Source organism: Phlebotomus argentipes, unplaced genomic scaffold (assembly GCF_947086385.1).
Source record: "Phlebotomus argentipes unplaced genomic scaffold, Phlebotomus argentipes genome assembly contig_5, whole genome shotgun sequence".
Taxonomy (NCBI): Eukaryota; Metazoa; Arthropoda; class Insecta; order Diptera; family Psychodidae; genus Phlebotomus; species Phlebotomus argentipes.
The window spans coordinates 4,628,370-4,646,843 of NW_026776165.1; the positions used below are offsets into that span (position 1 = coordinate 4,628,370).

General features: G+C 46.7%; 6 protein-coding genes and 1 non-coding gene across 7 annotated transcripts in view; 5 read left to right on the forward strand and 2 right to left on the reverse strand.

Annotated features, from left to right (window-relative positions):
- Positions 1–465: 465 nt before the first annotated feature.
- On the forward strand, positions 466–1,925 carry LOC132266018 (angio-associated migratory cell protein). The gene is made up of 3 exons (XM_059766842.1): positions 466–488; positions 550–1,676; positions 1,742–1,925. The coding sequence occupies exons 2-3, from the start codon at positions 564–566 to the stop codon at positions 1,856–1,858; spliced, it is 1,230 nt and encodes a 409-aa protein (XP_059622825.1). The 5' UTR covers positions 466–488; positions 550–563; the 3' UTR covers positions 1,859–1,925.
- Positions 1,926–2,053: 128 nt separating this feature from the next.
- On the forward strand, positions 2,054–2,216 carry LOC132256621 (U1 spliceosomal RNA). Its single transcript, XR_009468225.1, has one exon. It is a non-coding gene; the product is annotated as a U1 spliceosomal RNA (small nuclear RNA).
- Positions 2,217–3,409: 1,193 nt separating this feature from the next.
- On the forward strand, positions 3,410–9,258 carry LOC132255754 (Y+L amino acid transporter 2). Its single transcript, XM_059751900.1, has 4 exons — positions 3,410–4,078; positions 5,683–5,901; positions 8,099–8,844; positions 8,911–9,258. Exons 1-4 carry the CDS (start codon positions 3,799–3,801, stop codon positions 9,145–9,147), a joined length of 1,482 nt encoding a protein of 493 aa, XP_059607883.1. The 5' UTR covers positions 3,410–3,798; the 3' UTR covers positions 9,148–9,258.
- Positions 9,259–9,693: 435 nt separating this feature from the next.
- Positions 9,694–12,212, forward strand: LOC132266055 (zinc transporter ZIP10). Its single transcript, XM_059766885.1, has 3 exons — positions 9,694–9,971; positions 10,041–10,299; positions 11,054–12,212. The coding sequence occupies exons 1-3, from the start codon at positions 9,801–9,803 to the stop codon at positions 12,178–12,180; spliced, it is 1,557 nt and encodes a 518-aa protein (XP_059622868.1). The 5' UTR covers positions 9,694–9,800; the 3' UTR covers positions 12,181–12,212.
- Positions 12,213–12,437: 225 nt separating this feature from the next.
- LOC132255852 (uncharacterized) lies at positions 12,438–13,270 on the reverse strand. The gene is made up of 2 exons (XM_059752023.1): positions 13,096–13,270; positions 12,438–13,038 (listed from the first exon to the last, which is right to left on the reverse strand). The coding sequence occupies exon 2, from the start codon at positions 13,029–13,031 to the stop codon at positions 12,438–12,440; it is 594 nt and encodes a 197-aa protein (XP_059608006.1). The 5' UTR covers positions 13,032–13,038; positions 13,096–13,270.
- Positions 13,271–13,324: 54 nt separating this feature from the next.
- Positions 13,325–15,121, forward strand: LOC132265978 (nucleolar protein 9). The gene is made up of 2 exons (XM_059766783.1): positions 13,325–14,508; positions 14,570–15,121. Exons 1-2 carry the CDS (start codon positions 13,402–13,404, stop codon positions 15,116–15,118), a joined length of 1,656 nt encoding a protein of 551 aa, XP_059622766.1. The 5' UTR covers positions 13,325–13,401; the 3' UTR covers positions 15,119–15,121.
- Positions 15,122–15,352: 231 nt separating this feature from the next.
- Positions 15,353–18,474, reverse strand: part of LOC132255471 (uncharacterized) — a 29,534-nt gene continuing 26,412 nt past the window's right edge. Inside the window, exons 5-9 of the mRNA XM_059751528.1 lie at positions 17,919–18,455; positions 17,706–17,862; positions 17,495–17,646; positions 17,313–17,427; positions 15,353–17,246 (exon numbers count right to left, since the gene is read on the reverse strand). Of these exons, the coding sequence (XP_059607511.1) occupies positions 17,042–17,246; positions 17,313–17,427; positions 17,495–17,646; positions 17,706–17,862; positions 17,919–18,455 (1,166 nt within the window). The 3' untranslated portion in view covers positions 15,353–17,041. The remainder of the gene's footprint in view (positions 17,247–17,312; positions 17,428–17,494; positions 17,647–17,705; positions 17,863–17,918; positions 18,456–18,474) is intronic.

Below are 18,474 nucleotides of genomic sequence, written 5' to 3' on the forward strand. Positions count from 1 at the left end.
TGACCCGGAATCTGGGTCACGCCATTAAGCATCTCTCCATAGATTCATCATGGGAATTTTTCATTAACTGAGGAATTCGTCCCCGCAGCAAAGTCATCATTCTCTCAACTGATGGCCTAATGAAAAGCAAATAATCAATTTGAGTTACGGTTATTCGAACTTGTTCATCATCATAAAAATCCCACCTGGTTCATCGTGAAGTCATTTCAGGAGACGATTTGTGGGCGTTTTCACACACTTCTGCCACATCCAATCAATAGTTGAGATGCAGGAGATCACTGTGATGGGACTTCCACTGAGAAATTGCACGGAAATTGGCGAGAAAAGCTGTGGGAAGTTCATTTTCTAGGATGATCACAAATGTGTCCAAAGCTTGAAAGTGTAAACAACTCACATGCCGCATTGTTGTCCCTCTGACTGCGCACAGCGCCACTACCGGAATTCTCTCCAAAAAGCCTCAGACGTCAATTGCACGTGCGTCCGGAAAGGTGCGGTTTGTTTTTCTCCTGGAAATCTCTGAAAGTCTCACCATTTCTTATCATTTCACAGTGACAACGCATGAAATGGGTTCCGATAATTCACCCAAACGTCCCGGTCTGCCGCCAGACAATTCCGATGAAGCATTTCTTGAGGGCGGCGACACTGATGATCTCCAGGAAGAGTTCATTGAAGAGATCATCGAATTGGATGATGTGGATGCCATGGAATCCGACGAGGAACTTGGTGAAGCAGCAGCAGATGCTGAGGAGCCAGAGGAATCCCTGCCCGTCCGTGACGACGCTCTCCTGACATTCCGGGAACACTCAGGCCCTGTGTTCTGTGCCAATTTCCATCCCACTGAATCCCTGGCAGTGACTGGGAGTGAGGACGACACGGCTTACGTGTGGAAGACAGACTCTGGCGAGGTGGTCTTCAAGTGCGAAGGACACAGTGACACTGTCGTCAGTGCTTCCTTCAGCTATGACGGCAGTTACCTGGCCACGGGCGATCTGGGCGGCTTCCTGCAAGTCTTCCGGGTGGCTGATGCCTTCAAGCGCGTCTGGGACTTCAGCGTTGGCGACATGGCGTGGATGAAGTGGCACCGGGCGTCCAACGTCTTGATTGCCGGCACTGAGAGTGGTGAAGTGTACTTCTGGCGCATCCCATCGGGCGACTGCAAGGTCCTCCAGGGGAACAACTCGAAGGCCGAGTGCGGAAGCCTCACTGCTGACGCCAAGAAGATGGTTGTGGGCTACTCCGATGGGAATGTGAAGCTGTGGGACATCAAAACGGCAGCAACTTTGCAGACCATCGCGGCCAATTCGCCACTGGGTCATGCGGATGCTGTTCTGTGCGTCTCCACAGATCCGGAGGGCAGTCTGTTCGTGTCCGGCGGTACTGCTGGTGACATGGTGATCTCCTCCGCTGCAGGTCCGCTTGGGAAAATCGACGTGGGCAGTTCTGTGGAGTGCATAGCATTCGCTCCCAGCACAGATGCGCTCAAGCTCGTCGCCACGGGCACTCTTTCCGGGAAGCTGATCATCTGGGACGTCTCGCGCCAGAGTCCGCGGTGTGAGTGCAAGGATGAGGACATGTCTGGACTGACTGAGCTCCTCTGGACGCCGAATATGACTCTATTTGCCGGCACTCTCGACGGATCCATCAAGGCCTTCGAGGGAAGGAGTGGCCAGCTGAAAGTAAAGCCTCAGTAGTTAATCACGCTGTCTTCCGGGGAAGCTAATCTAATCTTTACTCCTTCCAGAACACCTTCCTGGGTCACAGGAGAGAAATTTACGACATACAGCTGGACAAAAGTGGTCAATTCCTCCTCAGCGCGAGTGAAGATGGAACGGCGAAGATTTTCCGGGTGATTTCCTAGCCGGAAGTCCGCTCATCTGTGATTGGCATCTCTGTAGACAATCCCTCAATAACAGACGTCTCAATTAGATTGATTTTTTCTGACCCAATCCGTGAAAATGTGCAAAGAAGAGGATGTTTTCCACTCGAAGCTATACTTCGTGAGCACAACATCGCGCGGGTATGTTGAAGAGCCGCGAGTGTCGCTGGCCAAAGCATACTTACCTGGCGTAGGGGCTACCGTGATCATTAAGGCGGTTCCCCCGAGGCGAGGCTCTTCCATTGCACTTCGGTTGGGCTGACCCTTGCGATTATCCCTAATGTGGATAACTCGTGCGCACAATTTTTGATAGCCGGGACTGCGTACGCGCTGTCCCGACCCAAATCTCTCCACATCACAATCATCTCTCTCTCTGGCCAGGAATCACAGGCGTCTCGCCATGCGATACCCTCTGTGCGCCATTACATCATCTCTGCCTCCCTTATCAGCTTATCATTTGGGGCTTTTTATGGAGACACTCTGTGTATTTCGCTCGCCGTGACACTTTCCCTACAAGGAGATGAACACTTCCAGAGGGCTTTTGATGAGGAAAACTCAGCAATTTCCCAGTTTGTTCCGTTGCAATTGGAACACTTTCTGTGATAGAATTCCTTTATCAATATTGTTTCACCCGTGAAACTGTTGTTTTAGCACAAAGAAGAAAAGACTGGATGAGCTTCAATTGGAGGAATGTTGATAGGGAAAACGATGGCCTAATAGTACACTTTACCTTGTCTATTTGTCACCCTTAATTTTCTTATATTTGCTGTTCTTAGCCATCTTTTTAGATTATCGCTCTGCAAATAGCAAACACACTTTGTTTATTCCATCGCTCGTAAACTCGGAAACAACATCAAACATCATGTGCGGACTTTGGCGAAATTGTCACAATTATCTTCCAGTGTTATCGCTGTGATTTGAGGATCTCTTGCTCAAGCTGGCACGGATTTTTTTCTCTTCTCTCCATAATTTATTGTATTTTTCTTCCTCCTGATCTTCTGCAATGTTATCTTAGTGCGGATTAAGTTGCTTGAAAGCTGACAACTTTGCATATCATGGGAGAGATGTTGACGGAGGATTTCGAGGAAAATCACGCGAATTGCTGTTGCATAAAGGCCAACACACAATGTGGAAAATGTACATTTTATCGTCAAGTGTTGTGCATTGACAATAGGACGATTGCTTATCAGTTCGGCTGTGATTATTTACCCAAAAAGCAATCTATTGGTCACTATCGCCAGAGTGGGAAAGAGTGCCTCTATTTCTGGGATTTCTCGTGTGTGGAAATGAGCGGGAATCGCGTTCTTTTTGTCGTCGTCGCTGCGTTTGTGGAAGAAGAGAAGAGAAGCAGCAAAGCAGCACGGCTGATGAAGAGCGGCGCGAAAGAGACGCACGGAAATACGAGTGAATGTAGTTGTTCATCCGCAATTTCACCAACACACCGCCGCGGATTTGTGCATGTGGGTAAAACATTGCGAGGCCAGAGAGAGAGCCATTAGTATGACTGTGAGTCCATGCCGAATTCCCACTTCAGTTCCATTTCTGACAACGCGGCATCAACTCCGTGCCTCCCAGCCTAGACGCGTGGCCCAAGTTTCCTCGCCTGGTGACCACGTTTAGAGTGCCTTTTCTCAGTGATGCTCGTGCCGTTTCACCCCGTTGCGCTGTGCTGAGGGCTGTTTCCTGGCCACTCTCAGGAAGTGACGACTCTTCCCGCTGGTCTTCCGTGTCGGATTATGCAGTGTGATGGATCACTTAAATCTGTGCTGATCTGTATTTTTGGGGGGTCAATTTAAATTGGACTGGACTCTCAGATGCCCCTGTTGATGACTTGAATTGTGTGAGCGCCCTCGTGTTGTTTTCCCAGCCACAAAGTAACCCCAGTTATCACCTCGGCTCTCCCGCCAAATCCCCCTGCAAGAATGGCCAAAGTGTCCGCCTCGGATACCGCCGTGCAGCCGCGCGTGAGCTACACGGAGCCCACGGAGCCCGCCGAGGCGCGCAGCGACGGCGTGGAGATGAAGAAGGAGCTGAGCCTGCTGGACGGCGTGGCCATCATTGTGGGCGTGATCATTGGCGCCGGGATCTTCGTGTCGCCCAAGGGCGTCCTGCTGTACAGTGGCTCCATCGGCCAGGCGCTCATCGTGTGGATCCTCTCGGGCGTCCTCAGTATGGTGGGCGCGCTGTGCTACGCCGAATTGGGTGAGTAACTCTGGGCGCCTCTCGAAACACCGTCGCCGGATTTCGTCAGCCGGCTTCTCAGGCCCTCTTTCTTACCTGCCCGCCGAGCATGTGCTCTCGCACACCATCGCACACTCGTCACGCTCTCTTCCAGTGCCTCTCTTTCTGGCGCGCACACCGCCAAGGCGCAACTGATTGCACAGTTGGTGTACACATGTTCTTCTTTCACTTCTCCGTGACGAATTCCGCGCGCAGAAATGCGATCGAAGCTTCTGTGCAAAAAACGCTCATTTCACACTTGATTTGGATTTTGGCAAAGCCAAGAAATTGAAGGGAATAGAAAGCTGTTGCAAGAGTTTTTCAGCACTTTCTTTCAGAACAGAGATAATTAACTTTTTGCAGATATTCGTGTGATTTCTACAAAATCATTTCCAATTCAATGCTTCATTCTTTTAATTTTCTATTCGATTTCTGTGGGACAATCGATTTATCATTGGAAATACAGATGGATTGTCATAAGACACTTAATATTGCAATACCTATGCTATAAGTATTATATTTTAAACATAAATCTTAAGGTATTTCTACTGTTCTTATTGGTTTTTAAGTGAATATTTCTCTTGAAATGATATTACAGCACAAAAACAATTTTATGAGGTAATAAAATCTGTAGTAATTACTGAAATAATGCCTAAACATCAAGTAATTAGCACAAAAAGAGTGAGAAAAGGCGTCGTTAAGTGAATAATCACCGCTTAATTGTTATGAAATTCAGCAAAAAGACAAAATATCGGAAGAAGTTCACTGACACGGACTTCAAATTGGAATATTCAGTACAAGTGTTTAAATGGTTCACCCTTGTTTTCGCATTTATCGCCCATCTTCGTTGTGCAGCTCGTTTTCCAGGGCAGAATTTTCCTCGCTCCCCACGAAAAGTCTCGTTGCAGTGCTTGAATGTGGCGTGAAATGCCGGCTCTGGAGTCCCAAAAAGCGGAGCAGGTCTTCTTGGGAAGCCCAGCATTGCCACATTTCGACAATTGGCAGCCGATGAGGGCTGCTTTATCACCCTCCAGAGCCTTATCGCTGGCCATTTAATTGAGTGTTTTCACTCTTCTTCGAAGCCACGTGTCTATTTTTGGCCACTTCCTGGCTGCCAATTCCCAGTAGAGATGCTCCGCAGCACTTCAATTGCGTCACAGAATTTCCATGCGACCTCGTCTTGCGTGTGTGTTCCCTTTTTGGGCTTCGAAAATGCTGAAGTGCCGCATTTTTCCCGCCATCGCAGAGTTATTTGTAATCATCAATTGGCGGTTCACTGACCACAAGTCTCGCTGGGCCCTGGAGTGTTCCTGGAAATCCCGCGAGATTTCCTTGCGGAACAGCAGAAAGTCTGCAAGACAGAGAGAGAGAGAGAGGGAGAGTGAGTGTGCCAAGCCACGAAATTGCGCTGCTCCTCGATGAGGTGGAACCACAGCCAACTGGTACATGTTTGTCATTCTTTTCTAAATTCTCAACGAATTTAATATGATAATTGTGCTCGATTCCGGAGAGAGAAAATTGGAGCAACAAGACGAATTGAAGACGCCAATTTGCTCAATCTCAGGCAATGTTTCCTCTCTTCACAGGCACAATGATACCCAAATCCGGAGGTGATTATGCGTACATTGGCGTGGCGTTCGGACCCCTGCCGGCCTTTCTCTACCTCTGGGTCGCGCTGCTCATCCTGGTGCCCACCGGCAACGCCATCACCGCCCTCACGTTCGCGCAATACCTGCTGCAGCCCTTCTACCCCAACTGCGACGCCTCGTTGGACGCCGTGCGCCTTCTCGCGGCCGTGATCACGTGTGAGTAGCAAAAGAAGCGCCGCTTCTTGTCTGTTTTCAAGAAGAAAGTTCCTGGGCTGAAAAATTGGGGATTAGGAGAAATGTCCGCTCAAATGCTCAAGCGATTTGCTTAATGATTGCCAATCTGAGCTGGAAGCGCTGGAAGTGAATGAATGGAGCAATTCCCACTCATACATGGGAATGTTAAGTTACGAACATGTAAATGTTTAATCTTCAAACCCTTGATATTCCCGCTAAAACAGTGTTAAAGAGTTCAAAATGATTTCACAAGATAAATTGTGAACTTTGACAGAATTATTAAAATACGAGTTTATAATAATAATAATAAACTAAACTAAATAATAATTAGTAAATCAGCGTTAAAGAATTTATGCTTTTAGTTATTTTGCAGCTTTCGATCTGTCACTCTGCTTTATACATATTCTTTGACAAAAAAACCTCTGGAGATCGTTTTAAAATAACACATTCAGGCGATACAAAAATGTGTAGCTTAACACATGTGAGACAGAATAGCAAAACACTGTGTTAAATTAATGTAACACATTTTTAACATTCCTCGTGTGAGTAAGAATGAGAAGCACAAATTTTGAATCAATACATTTTGGTAAAGCTTGATCTGAATTAAGTTTCTTGTGTTAAATCAGGACAGCGTGTCTAATAAATTGTGATGATTGCATGGCAAATTTGGAAACTACAATCAAATTTAGCCTCATAAGTCACCGAGTTAGACCATAAAAATTGTCACAACAACCTTATTCTGCTTTCTGGGAAACCCAATCTTGAGTGGATTGTTTTGAATACATTAAATTTCGGGTCTCAATTGATAAGTGTTTTCCACCTTTTTTGCGTATATAAGTCGGTAAGTGTGGAAAAGCTTCATCACATTGATTTCGAAAGTGTATTGCGTGCATAATGTGGAAATTCTTCAGTGTTTTCGTGGTCATTTTGACCTTTTCTGTGGCTTCAATGGTAAGTTTTAATGATCAATTGAGATCTCTTGGCTTCAATTCATCATGATTCTTGCAGGAAAATATTCCTGAAGCTCGGTTTGATGTCGCAAAACCAGCTGAAGAGGGCGAATTTCCCTTCTATGCTCTCGTGATCGTGTTTGGCGGGCCATGGAGTGAGACAGAGCTGTACAGATGCTCAGGATCAGTTGTTGATGCGAAGTGGGTTCTCACTGCTGCTCACTGTTATGCGCACTCGAAGAACGACTCCGAACCCATCACGTATCACATCGAGGCTGGAGGCACTCAAGCAGGAGCAGCACTGCAATCTGACATTGTCATCAGCGACAACTTCTTTAAGCATCCCGATTACAATCCACACACGCGCGACAACGACATCGCTTTGATCAAGACCAAAGCCTTCACCTTCGACGGCAGCGTGAAGCCTGTGAAATTGGCGCCCAGCACTTGGGATTCAGCTGCCTTCGTTGGCGAGAAAACCGTTGTCACGGGCTACGGATACATCTCGGAATCCGAGCCAGCTTCCGAGGAGCTGCTGTGGAATAAATTCACTCTGATCTCGAGGGAGGAGTGTCTGATGGTGTACAATTACGTGCCCGAGACGAGCTTCTGCGCCGTGGATGGAATGCCACCACAGAATATTCCCTGTACGATTGACGACGGAAGTCCGGCAGTGATTGAGGGCCCCAAAGGAAAGCCTATGCAAATTGGATTGGTCTCGTACATCTTCGCAGCTGGATGCTATTCAGCACCTGTGGGTTTCGTGGACATCGCAAAGTTCTATGAGTGGATCAAGCTGACCATTGCGCAGAAGTCATGAAGACATTTTATGCATAAGAGGCTTTGAAGTTGTCGAGCAAAATACACTTCTTGATATTCTAACTTGTTGGATAACCTTTGATGCGATAATAAACAATTTCTTTCATGTTTATGTATTTTTAAATTGCAGATTGCACTGATAGAAATATTTTGGCCTAGAAGATTATTGTCTTGATTTCATTCCTCAAGAACGCTCTGCATTCAAGCCAAAAATGCACGCGACTCAATATTTTATCGTTCTGGCAATCATAAATAACATGCAGCCAATATATTATGGTTTTATCAAATCCCAATTTTGCATGCCGAATTCGCATTCATCTGAAATTCTCGAAATTCTCCTTTGTCGCCTCGCGCAGCCGCATAAATCAGCATTGTCTAATCTCTCTCTCTCTCTCTCTGTCTCTCCGCAGGCCTCCTCACCACCATCAACTGCTACAACGTGAAGTGGGTGGCTCGCGTGACGGACATCTTCACGGGCATGAAGATCCTGGCGCTGCTGGTGATCGTGGCCGTGGGAATTTGGTACCTCGTCGGCGGCAACACGCAGAATCTGGAGAACCCAATGGCGGGCTCCAGCTCGTCGCCTGGCTACATCGCGCTGGCCTTCTACAACGGCCTCTTCTCGTACTCCGGCTGGAATTACCTCAACTTCGTCACGGAGGAGCTCAAGGATCCGTACCGGAATCTGCCGCGCGCGATATGCATCAGCATGCCCGTGGTCACGATCGTCTACGTGATCACGAATGTGGCCTATTTCGCCGTGCTGTCTCCGGACGAGATCCTCTCCTCACTGGCCGTGGCTGTGACCTTTGCCGACAAGATGCTGGGCTACGCGGCCTGGATTATGCCGCTGTTTGTCGCCTGCTCAACTTTCGGCTCGCTCAACGGCGCCATCTTCGCCTCGTCGCGCCTCTTCTTCGTGGGCGCCAGGAATGGCCATCTGCCGGCCGCCATCTCGCTAATCAATCTCAACTACTTGACGCCTGTGCCTTCGTTGATCTTCCTCTGCATCATCACACTGGTGCTGCTCTTCATCGACGACGTGTACGCATTGATAAACTACGTGAGCTTCGTGGAGGCTCTCTTCATACTCATCTCCATCTCAGGACTCTTGTACCTGCGCAAGAAGCAGCCGGATGCCAAGAGGCCCATCAAGGTGAGATGACAATCATCATCATCTCTGTACTGGACGAAATGGCTCTAATTTCCCTCCACTTTTCAGGTGAATCTCATTCTTCCGCTCACATTCCTCCTCACGTGCGGCTTCCTCGTCATCTCCTCCTGCTACGTGTCGCCCTTCGAGGTGGGCATCGGCACAGCCATCATCCTGTCCGGGATCCCAGTCTACTACGCCACAATCCACAAACCGAACAGCGGACTGACCGCCGCTTCGCAGAAGCTGAACAACTTCTGCGCCAAACTTTTCGTCTGTATGCCAAATACGGAGAAACTCGACTGATATTTGGGACCACTTCCACCGGCTGAGCCACCAAAACCTGAAGGAGAGCGAGATAAATTATAATCGATTTTGAGAAGTGCATAAAATAAAAATTCTGAGGGAAATTGTAAATGGAAGGGTTTGTCATTGCCAGGAAAAATGCCACTTGATGATCTTCTGTTGAGCTTTTTCCGCCTCTTTCACACTGAAATATTTCTTCAACGCACCGAAATACAGGAAACACATTTAATTTCATACTAAAATATTCGCAAAAACAAGATTATTTCACTGTAAATGATTCACAGAGGAGAAATGGAAGAAATTTACGTGAATTTCTACTGTTTCGAGTGTTTCGAGGTGTGAATTTGAATGTTTCACGCGCATTTCATCAAATTCCAAACCGTAACGGCTTGTTTTCCTTCAAAAACAGCCCCACTTTGCCACTAATATTGACTCTGAATCACTGGTCTACTATCGCGAGATTTCATCCTCACACTAATGCAGAGAGATTACAGTGTCACCCATGAGATAAACACCTCCTCAAGTCAATGCCTCGCATCTCGAGTGGCTTCTTCAGTCTTCGTGTGGCAGTTTTGGCGAGAACAACAATTCTCCCCCGCATTCAATTCAGCTCAATTGACCGCTCTCGTCACGCGAAAACGTGCGTCTCAATCATGTGGCAATTCTTCACACTGGGAATTCTCCTGTTCAGCAGCTTCAGTGTCATCACATCGCAGGACTTTCACACAACTCCTGCCACGCACAGAGCCACCAAATCTCCACCCAACAAATACTTGGCGCACATCTTCACCAGATACGGAAGTCGCGGCGAAATGTCTTTCGAGGTGAGGCGCAGAAGAGGTGGAAAAATGTGAAAACACACAGATTAATTGTTTCGTTTTTTGCGCAAAAAGGGTCTGGAGCATCTCATGCACAGTCTGGGATTGGGTGGCCTGGAATTCCGGCCTGAGCACACAGTGGCTGAGCACCTCGAGGTGTCCCAATTCGTGGAAGTGCTGCCGTCGGAAGACGATTCGCGGGAGTCGAGCGAGAGCTCCGACGTGATGGCGAATAGGAATGAGATAAGGAGTGATTTGTGGCACGGTGTCTCCTGGCCAGAGATGACATTCAAGGAGTTGCACGATCCCAAGCATCGCCACCGACGTCATCACGGTAAATAGCCAATTTACGGACGGTAATCACACTTTTTCAGACTCTCTCTCTGTGTGGGCAATTTAGCACTCACGACTCCACAATTTGTCATCAGCCGACGGACAATAAGCTCATGAGATCGCGTCCCTGACCATTCTTCTTGTTGGTTCTCGCGAGCAGCTGAAAAAAAGCGCGTCACAAGCGCGAGTTTGTGGTCAAAGAGTGGGAGGAAAAGGGGGACTTTTTGCTTTTCAAAAATCGCTGTTTTTACATGTTAATTGGCCACAGAGTGAGAGAAACAAACATATTTGCTTCATGCATGATTTGCAATCATTACACGTACGCTTCTCATCATCTTCTGGGTGTAGAAAAATACTCGCGGCGCTTGCGGCTTAATTCTTATGATATATGGAATTGTGGTTGAAAACAACTCTAATCCCAGAATAACCTTCATTCACCCCTAATGACAAACCCTCGACCCCTTTTTTCCAATTCCACTTCCTCATTAACGGTCACGGAACCCATCATTGGGCCATAAATCCACCACTGATTTACCTGGTTTCGCGCGCAGTGACAATTCTGAGAATTCCTGGAAAGATTCGTCTAGTCGAGAGAGACTGCGAGATGGGCAAACAGTGAAGCAACACACCTGAGAAGTACTTCTCTTATCAGCTTTCTGCGTCTCCCGCGCAATTTCCTAATCAGTCTCACAGAATCTCTTCTAAATCACCGCTGATCCGTGAATATACATCACACACAACTTTGTCTTTTGCAGCCTCGCCCGAGGAAACCAACAGCTGTCTCTCGCCGCTGCGCCTCATCCACACGGTTCTGGGCAGCAAGCGTTTCCCCAGCTATCACGCTCATCACGATGACGAGGACATTGCCGCCGCTCACTTGCGGATCACGCCGCTGGAGTTCATGGAAATCTGTCCGGCGCTGGTGGCGCAGCTCGACCAGAACGCGTGCCCGACGAAGCTTCCGCTGGAGGAGAAGCTTGAGGGCTCGGAGATGTCACGATTGAGCCCCATTCTGGCCACTGTGGCCATCCTGGTGATCTCCCTGTGCGGCCTGGTGGGCATTGGCGTGGTGCCGCTCATGAAGTACTCCGCCTATCACGACATCCTGCACTTCCTGGTCGCTCTGGCCGTGGGAACCCTCGTGGGAGACGCTCTGATGCACCTCCTGCCGCACGCCTTTGAGGCGCAGGAAGAGTCCGACGATCACTCGCACGCGTCCACGTGGATTTGCTTCATCACCTTCGCCAGTACGCTTCTCATGTACACGCTGGAGAATCTCCTGTCGCTGGTCGGCGGCGGACATTCGCACGGCCCAGCGGAGCCACAGAATCCGCCCAACAGCGAGGAAATCGAGCTCAATCACCATCCAGACAAGAAATCCTGCTCCGGCGCCGAGAAGCCCCTCACTCCGCTCGCCATCATGGTCATCCTGGGCGACGGACTGCACAATCTCACGGACGGCCTGGCCATTGGCTCCTCCTTCGCCGCTGATCCGCTCATGGGCATCACCACAGCCTTCGCCGTGCTGTGCCACGAACTACCTCACGAACTGGGCGACTTTGCGCTGCTGCTGAAGACCGGCGTGAGCCTGCGACGCGTCATCATCCTCAACATCCTCTCCTCGGCGCTGAGCTTCCTCGGCATGGGCATCGGCCTGTTCCTCATCACAATCCACACGTCCGCCGTGAAGTGGGTGTACGCATTCACGGCGGGCTCCTTCCTGTACATCGGCCTGGCCGATTTGGTGCCGGAACTCACTCACGGCGCTCCCTCGAAGAGCCTCAAGTGCGCTCTTCTCGCCATCTTCGGCATCCTCGCTGGCGGACTGATAATGCTGGTCATAGCGCTCTATGAGCACAAACTAGTGCTGCTGTTCAATTGATTGAGTCTTTGCACGGCGCAACCTGTAAATAAAGAGTCTTTTTGTAACACTTCTGGGTGTTTTATTCTCTAAAAATTCTCCACACGTTGTTTGCAGATTCGCGCCATTGTGTTTCATGGTTGCATGAAACATGAAACATTTTTAATGGATTCTTCTTGCAGACCCAGCTGCCAGGTGGCGCGCCAAGAGCGCAGTATTTGATAGATTTGATATGCCTTCGACCCCCGGAAACAGAAGAAAAAGACTCTATAATTCATTCACATATCATCATGTTCATCATCATTATCATGGGGAATGGAATTAACAGATTTTACAGCAATGCTTGTCTTGTCCTTTGACCGTTTGGGCTGCTCCTCCTTCTCGCTCTCGTCCAGCCGACGTTTCCTCTTCTGAAGCTTGTCCTTTGTCCTCCTCAAGTGAAACGACACGCTGCCCTTGTCCATCCTCAGGATCTTGAGCGCCGTCTGGATAATCTGCAGCGCCAACAGATTCTTCTTCCCATGAATTCCAGTCGTGTTGAACTCCTCCAGCAATTCGTCGTTCATCAGTCTCGACAGCCAATTCGTGTCGCCAATTGTGAGCATTGTCCTCATCTGTGTGGTGAGATATTCCCGGGTGGCGCTGACCCCCATCATCTCCTCCACCCCCTCCAGATCCTCGAATGAGGAGATAGGGAAATACTGGCACTCCGCCTCGAAATTGTTCGGCATCGTGTGCACAGAAGCCTGAAGCTCTTCCAATATTTTCGTGTGGTCCGCCAGCGTCTGCTTGATGTCCTTCAGCTCCCTCAGGACGCCCATAATGAGCTCATTTGTCTCGGACGCTTCCAAGTTCTCGTCATCCGAATACATGGCGATTCTGTGGATTTTTACTCTAATTTACTTTAATAATAACACACAAACAACAATTGTTTACCTGTTCAACAACGCTGTATTTCTGTGATTTCTGCACGATTCTAGTATATATTTTAGATAAATCGTCTGTAATTAGACAATTCAATTTCTTTATTAGTACTATTTACACAAAACGCATAGGAAAACCGTGGGAAACTTGGAAAAACTGCGGATTTTCTTTTTCAAAATACAGCACAATAAGAATATCGGAGAATTCTATGTTTTGACAGCGCGTGTCAAAATGTGCGATGTCATAAAACTGTCAAATCCACGTGTAGTGCTAAAAGAAAACAAACGTGAAAATAGTAGTTTTTCCCGATTTTCCAGCATGAAGAAACGTGAAATAAAGAGAAAACACATCAGGAAGAGCGTGAAGAACTATTTGCGCTCGAAGGAACACATTCCCAACCAGGATATCAGCGAGGAAGATGCCAAATACTTCCTGGGCATTCTGAATGTGCTCCAGGAGGATTCTGAGGTGGAGAGCAAGGAACTCCTGGCCACGAATGTCATTGAATTCACCAGAGGACGCGAGGTTTTGCTGGCATCGCATCAGATTGCGTCGAAGGTGATTGAGAACCTTCTTGAGCACTGTTCAGATGACAATCTCGCGGAGTATCAGAAAGCCTTCAAGGAAGACATCCGGACGCTGTGCGCCAATAGATTCTCATCACATGTCCTGGAGAAACTCATCTCTGTGTCGGCGGTGAGAGCCTTGCGTGAATCCACGGCTGAAGAACCTCCGGAAAAGAAGATGAAGGAAGAGAATCAGAGCAAATTCTTCGTGGAATCTTGCAGTAAATTCCTCCTGAACAATCTGGAGGAGTTTGTCTGGGACACGTATGCCAATCACGTCATCAGGACATGCCTGAAGTCCCTGAGTGGTGAATTCTGTGAGGGATTTCAAGTGCCAGAAGCCTGGCGAGCAATTGCCCAGGAATTCGTGAGTCGCCTTCGCGATTGGCCGTTCTTCTCCACGTTTCCCTACTCAGAACTCACGTCAGGACTTCTTCAGGCTCTGGTTACTGCATTGCAGCGTATCGACAAGAACTCCTTGAAGTCCTTGGGCGGATTCTTCACTGAAGAGCAGTCGAAAGAGGAGGAAAATGAGAAGAAACTCCACAAACTCTTCTCCACTGAGAGCTCAATCAGATTCCTGGAAGTTCTCATCGCTTCGGCCGGAAAGAAGCTCTTCACGAAGATCTTTCTGAGGCTGTTTCAGGGAAATTTCCTGGAATTGAGTCTTCTCAAGTCGGCTAATTTCTCTGTGCAGAAAATCCTGGAGAAAGTTGAGAATAAGGATGAATTCAGCGTTTGCTTTGGCGAACTGGAGGGACACTTTGGGGAGATCCTGCAGATTGGACACACGGGAGTGATTCTGTCACTCTGCCAGGCGTGCAAGCGGCTGGAGATGAATCAGCATCAGTTTGTTAGAGTGAGTTTCAGAGCATTCTTCCTCAAAAGTCTGTAATGTCGAGTCAATTGGTCTCTTTCAGGGTGTCCGGAAGGCTCTAGAGTGTCCTAAGGAGGGAAATCTGGTCACTTGCATCCTCAAACTCAAACCTCATGAGAAGATCCTCGAAGACTCTTCCACATTCATCCATCTTCACGGTTCTCTGATCCTTCAAGACTTGCTGAACTTCCGGAAACCCATTGAAATCATCCAAAGCGTCCTCGCCATCGCGCCAGATCAACTTGTTGGGCTTCTCAACACTGCCAAGGGCTCTTTCATTGTTGACGCCTTCTTCTCCTCACCTCACGTTGGCGAGAAGTCACGCGTGGCGTTTGTGAAGCATCTGCAGAACTTCTACATCGATCTGGCGGTGAATAAGTTCGGTTCCAGAACCGTTGAGAGACTCTTCGAGGCGTCAGCGCCGGAAGTGAGACAGAGAATTGTGGCGGAATTGACGGAGAAGATGAATAAGCTGCAGAGCACGCAATTTGGCTTCATTGTCAGCAAGAAACTTCACGTGGAGGAGTTCAAGCAGAGCCAGAAGAGGTGGATTGGCGTTTATGGAGGAAATGTGGCCAATAAAAAGAAGTAAAAGGTTTAATAGAAAGTCTTTTATTGATGCCAGATTCTCATTCAGACAGAAATAATAAATTTTATTTTTTAAAAAACTTTAGGTTTGAAAAAAATTAAATCCAAAAATCGTAAAAATCTGTTCCGTGATTGAAGATTTGTTCAAAACTGTTGAATTGCAGGGAATGGAAAATCAAAAGACGTTGCTTTTTTAATTTAAAATTATTGTATTTTTCATTCTTTCAAATAATATAATTTAAAAATGAGTAACTGCATAAAGTAAATGTTGAGAGATTAACCTAGCGAAAAAATTTCAATATAATAGTGCCTAGAATGTAAAATCATACAAAAGATTTTTCTTCTCTTCTCTCTTCTACAAATGAAATAATAAAAACACTTTCTTTTCAAAATAATAAAAAAAAACACAGTGTAAAAGTCGATCTTTCGTCACTTCTTTCACTTCTTTTTGTTTCTTTCTTCATAATATCGTCATCAATCGAAACTCACTTTAATAAATGCTTATAGATTATGAACAAATTAAGGATAATAAATGAAAAAAAGAGACAAGGAATAAATCTGTGTGCATAGAATTATTTGCTTTCTTTGACTACTAAAAATGTAGATCTTAAACGTTTTCTCTCTCTTTTCTTTCCTTCTTTTTTTTATATAAAAATTAACAAAATCAACAAGACTCACGCAAATCTCGCACTCACATTCCGCATTCACGCGATTATCGGTTGTTTTTTTTATAATTCTTTTTCACTAAAAACTATGATTTATATAAAAAATATCCCTTAAGAGCTAAGAGTTGAAATATTCGGATATTGATTTGTCTATTTTCATTTCTTCACTACTAATCGGTAATATAAATTCTAATTTATAACTAGAAAATAGTTCTTTTTTTCAGTATATTGTATAAAAAAAAGCTTCAGGCAGTATTCGGTTAGTTATTCATCATTTTACACACTCTTTTTGCGTCTTCTGTGTATCCTTTTTTTCCTCATAACTTCCCTTAACAGTAACACTTTGTGATAAATATTTCTCATATCTTTTTTTTCCTTTCAATTTTTCCTCCCACAAGTAATTAAAATGGTAATCACCTCGCCATTCTTATTAATCAATTCTCTCTCTCTCGTTTTTCTTTTTTTTTCCTAATTAGAAAATACAAAAAGGAGTAAAACTCCAGCGTTTTTTCTACTCTCTCGCTTTTATACAATTAATTTGGCACAGTTTTTTTTTCTTCTTCTAAGGTCCCACCATAGTAAATATAAACGTTATTCCACACTATTTTCTACTTGGTTCGTCCTTGTTTTTTTCTTCTTTTTTTACCTCCTAACTCTTAACAAAAGAAAGGGTTTTCTCATCTATTTATCAAAAAAAAAAAACATTTTTTTGCCTTTATCACGATTATTTTGCTCAGACTTCTTTTCATGAATTTCTCCCCAAAATTACAATCTTTTTTTCTTCATAGTTTAAATTCTAATTGAAAAACAAAAAAAAATTCTGGGAAATTGTGGGGCGTTTTCGAGAGAAGTTCTTAAATGCTAAGAATTTCATGTTGTTTTTTTTTCACTTCTTTCCATGCGTGTGTGTGTGTGTGTATAAAATAGTTGAAAATTACAATTAAAATACTTGAATGAACAATTTTTTTTCCTCACATTTTCTCAACTTAAACATTAATAGAAAATTTTTCCTACATTTTCTCAATTTCTTTCGTCACGCGTTCTCACAAAATCACAAAGTATATATATATATATTATATTTCTCATTTCTCATTTCTATGGCGCTGTTTTCTCATTGATCAAATTCGCATGAATTATTATCCGTTCAGTGTGTATATAAAAAAAAATTCAACAACTTTTTCAATTACATTTATAAAATAGCGTAAAAATACCTGTTTTGCGTTCTCTGTGGCGCCACTGGCGCGCTCTTTTGGGCGTCAGCGTCACTTGGGACACCGCACATAGCGCAGCACGATGTAGCCAAGCAGGCGGAAGACGATCAGGAAGCCCACGAGGACGAGTGTGTTGAGCCAGAGCGGCGCCGTGCAGCCCTGGGCGTCCAAGATGGCGTCCACGGGGATGTACTTGCTGGTGCTGCCGTCTGGGCTCTCTGTCGTGCAGATGGCGAACTTGCTCTGCTCGCCACAGCTGAGAAAGCACAAAGCGGTTAGAGATCCGAGAAAGGGGACGCGCGAGAGATCACAATATGGCTACCTAATGGGCGGTCCTTCGCTGAATTCGAGGATTTGCATGTTCTGATACGCATAGTGGATCATCGATGTGAATCTCACCCACTCGAGCCATGAGGGAAATCTCGTGGAAAGGTAACCTGCAAGGAAGTTTCACTTGGGTTAGAGATCTAGAGTCAAGAGCCTGGGATTGCTCAGGTCGCCTACCTCCGAACAGCTGCGTGGCGAGGGTGTAGAGCGCACTCACGGTGATGCTGAGGTTCATGTCCATACAGCAAGCGCCTACGAAGAAGCCTACACTCTGTGCCACGATTGTGTTGAGGAGCAGAAAGGCCAGCATTGTTAGAAATAAGCTCGGACTGCGAGAAAAGTGGGGTTAAGTCATTTGTTGATGAGACTGAATCCAGACTATACCTACCTGCTGAATCCGAGCATTGGATAACTAATTAAATGGTAAACTGCTGGTAACGTTACAACTAGTGGTAATTCTCCGACCATTTTGGCTATGTAGTACGCCGAGAGGCGATAGGCGCCCGAGCGACGCTCCTTGCTGATCACTTCGCGCTCCGGAGGAACTGCAAAGACAATGCAAGTTAGTGTCTGCCTTCTGGCGACGAAGGGAAGATCTTACATGAGCTGAGAGCGCCGAACAGGGCGAAGAGCATCCAGTAGGTTTGCGAGAAGAACATCCAGCCCTGGATGTCGTGCAGGGACTCCTCCGTCTTGGGTAACTGGAACCACAGGGCGCCAGCCATCATACCCAGGCCGATGGTTTGCAGCCAGTTGAGTCGGGAGAGCATCCTGGGCCGCGCCTCCTTGAAGTTCCTCTGCGACAGCACCTTGAACTGCGTGTAGAAGCTTGTGGGATAGCCCAGCCAGAAGTCGCCGTCCTGGCTGTCGCTGGACGCCGAGCTGGAGTGAGATTGCGTCTCCATCCACAATTGCTTGCCCTCTTCGGACTGTGTCTCTTCCAGCGGCGCCACGCCGTTTGCCACAATCCGCTCATCCTTTAGCAGGCTGTGCAGATGCCGGAAGTCCACCATCACCACGCCATCCTTGGTGAAGTGGTCCTGATTGAGCTCAGATGGGTAGGATGAGGATTTTCTGGCCGCCCTGGCGGCCTGGATGATCTTGTCTCGCACCTCGGGCGATGACTTGATTTGCTCAACTGCAACGGAATAAGAAAG

What these genes read in the sequence shown, in the direction of transcription:
- LOC132255852 (XM_059752023.1), bottom strand. Translation starts at nt 13,031, where the DNA reads ATGTATTCGGATGACGAGAACTTGGAAGCGTCCGAGACAAATGAGCTC.
- LOC132255754 (XM_059751900.1), top strand. Translation starts at nt 3,799, where the DNA reads ATGGCCAAAGTGTCCGCCTCGGATACCGCCGTGCAGCCGCGCGTGAGC. An exon ending in GCTGTGCTACGCCGAATTGG is followed by an intron (nt 4,079 to 5,682) that starts GTGAGTAACTCT and finishes CTCTCTTCACAG; the next exon opens with GCACAATGATACCCAAATCC. An exon ending in TCTCGCGGCCGTGATCACGT is followed by an intron (nt 5,902 to 8,098) that starts GTGAGTAGCAAA and finishes GTCTCTCCGCAG; the next exon opens with GCCTCCTCACCACCATCAAC.
- LOC132266055 (XM_059766885.1), top strand. Translation starts at nt 9,801, where the DNA reads ATGTGGCAATTCTTCACACTGGGAATTCTCCTGTTCAGCAGCTTCAGT. An exon ending in GCGGCGAAATGTCTTTCGAG is followed by an intron (nt 9,972 to 10,040) that starts GTGAGGCGCAGA and finishes TTGCGCAAAAAG; the next exon opens with GGTCTGGAGCATCTCATGCA. An exon ending in TCGCCACCGACGTCATCACG is followed by an intron (nt 10,300 to 11,053) that starts GTAAATAGCCAA and finishes TGTCTTTTGCAG; the next exon opens with CCTCGCCCGAGGAAACCAAC.
- LOC132265978 (XM_059766783.1), top strand. Translation starts at nt 13,402, where the DNA reads ATGAAGAAACGTGAAATAAAGAGAAAACACATCAGGAAGAGCGTGAAG. An exon ending in ATCAGCATCAGTTTGTTAGA is followed by an intron (nt 14,509 to 14,569) that starts GTGAGTTTCAGA and finishes GGTCTCTTTCAG; the next exon opens with GGTGTCCGGAAGGCTCTAGA.
- LOC132266018 (XM_059766842.1), top strand. Translation starts at nt 564, where the DNA reads ATGGGTTCCGATAATTCACCCAAACGTCCCGGTCTGCCGCCAGACAAT. An exon ending in GAAGGAGTGGCCAGCTGAAA is followed by an intron (nt 1,677 to 1,741) that starts GTAAAGCCTCAG and finishes TACTCCTTCCAG; the next exon opens with AACACCTTCCTGGGTCACAG.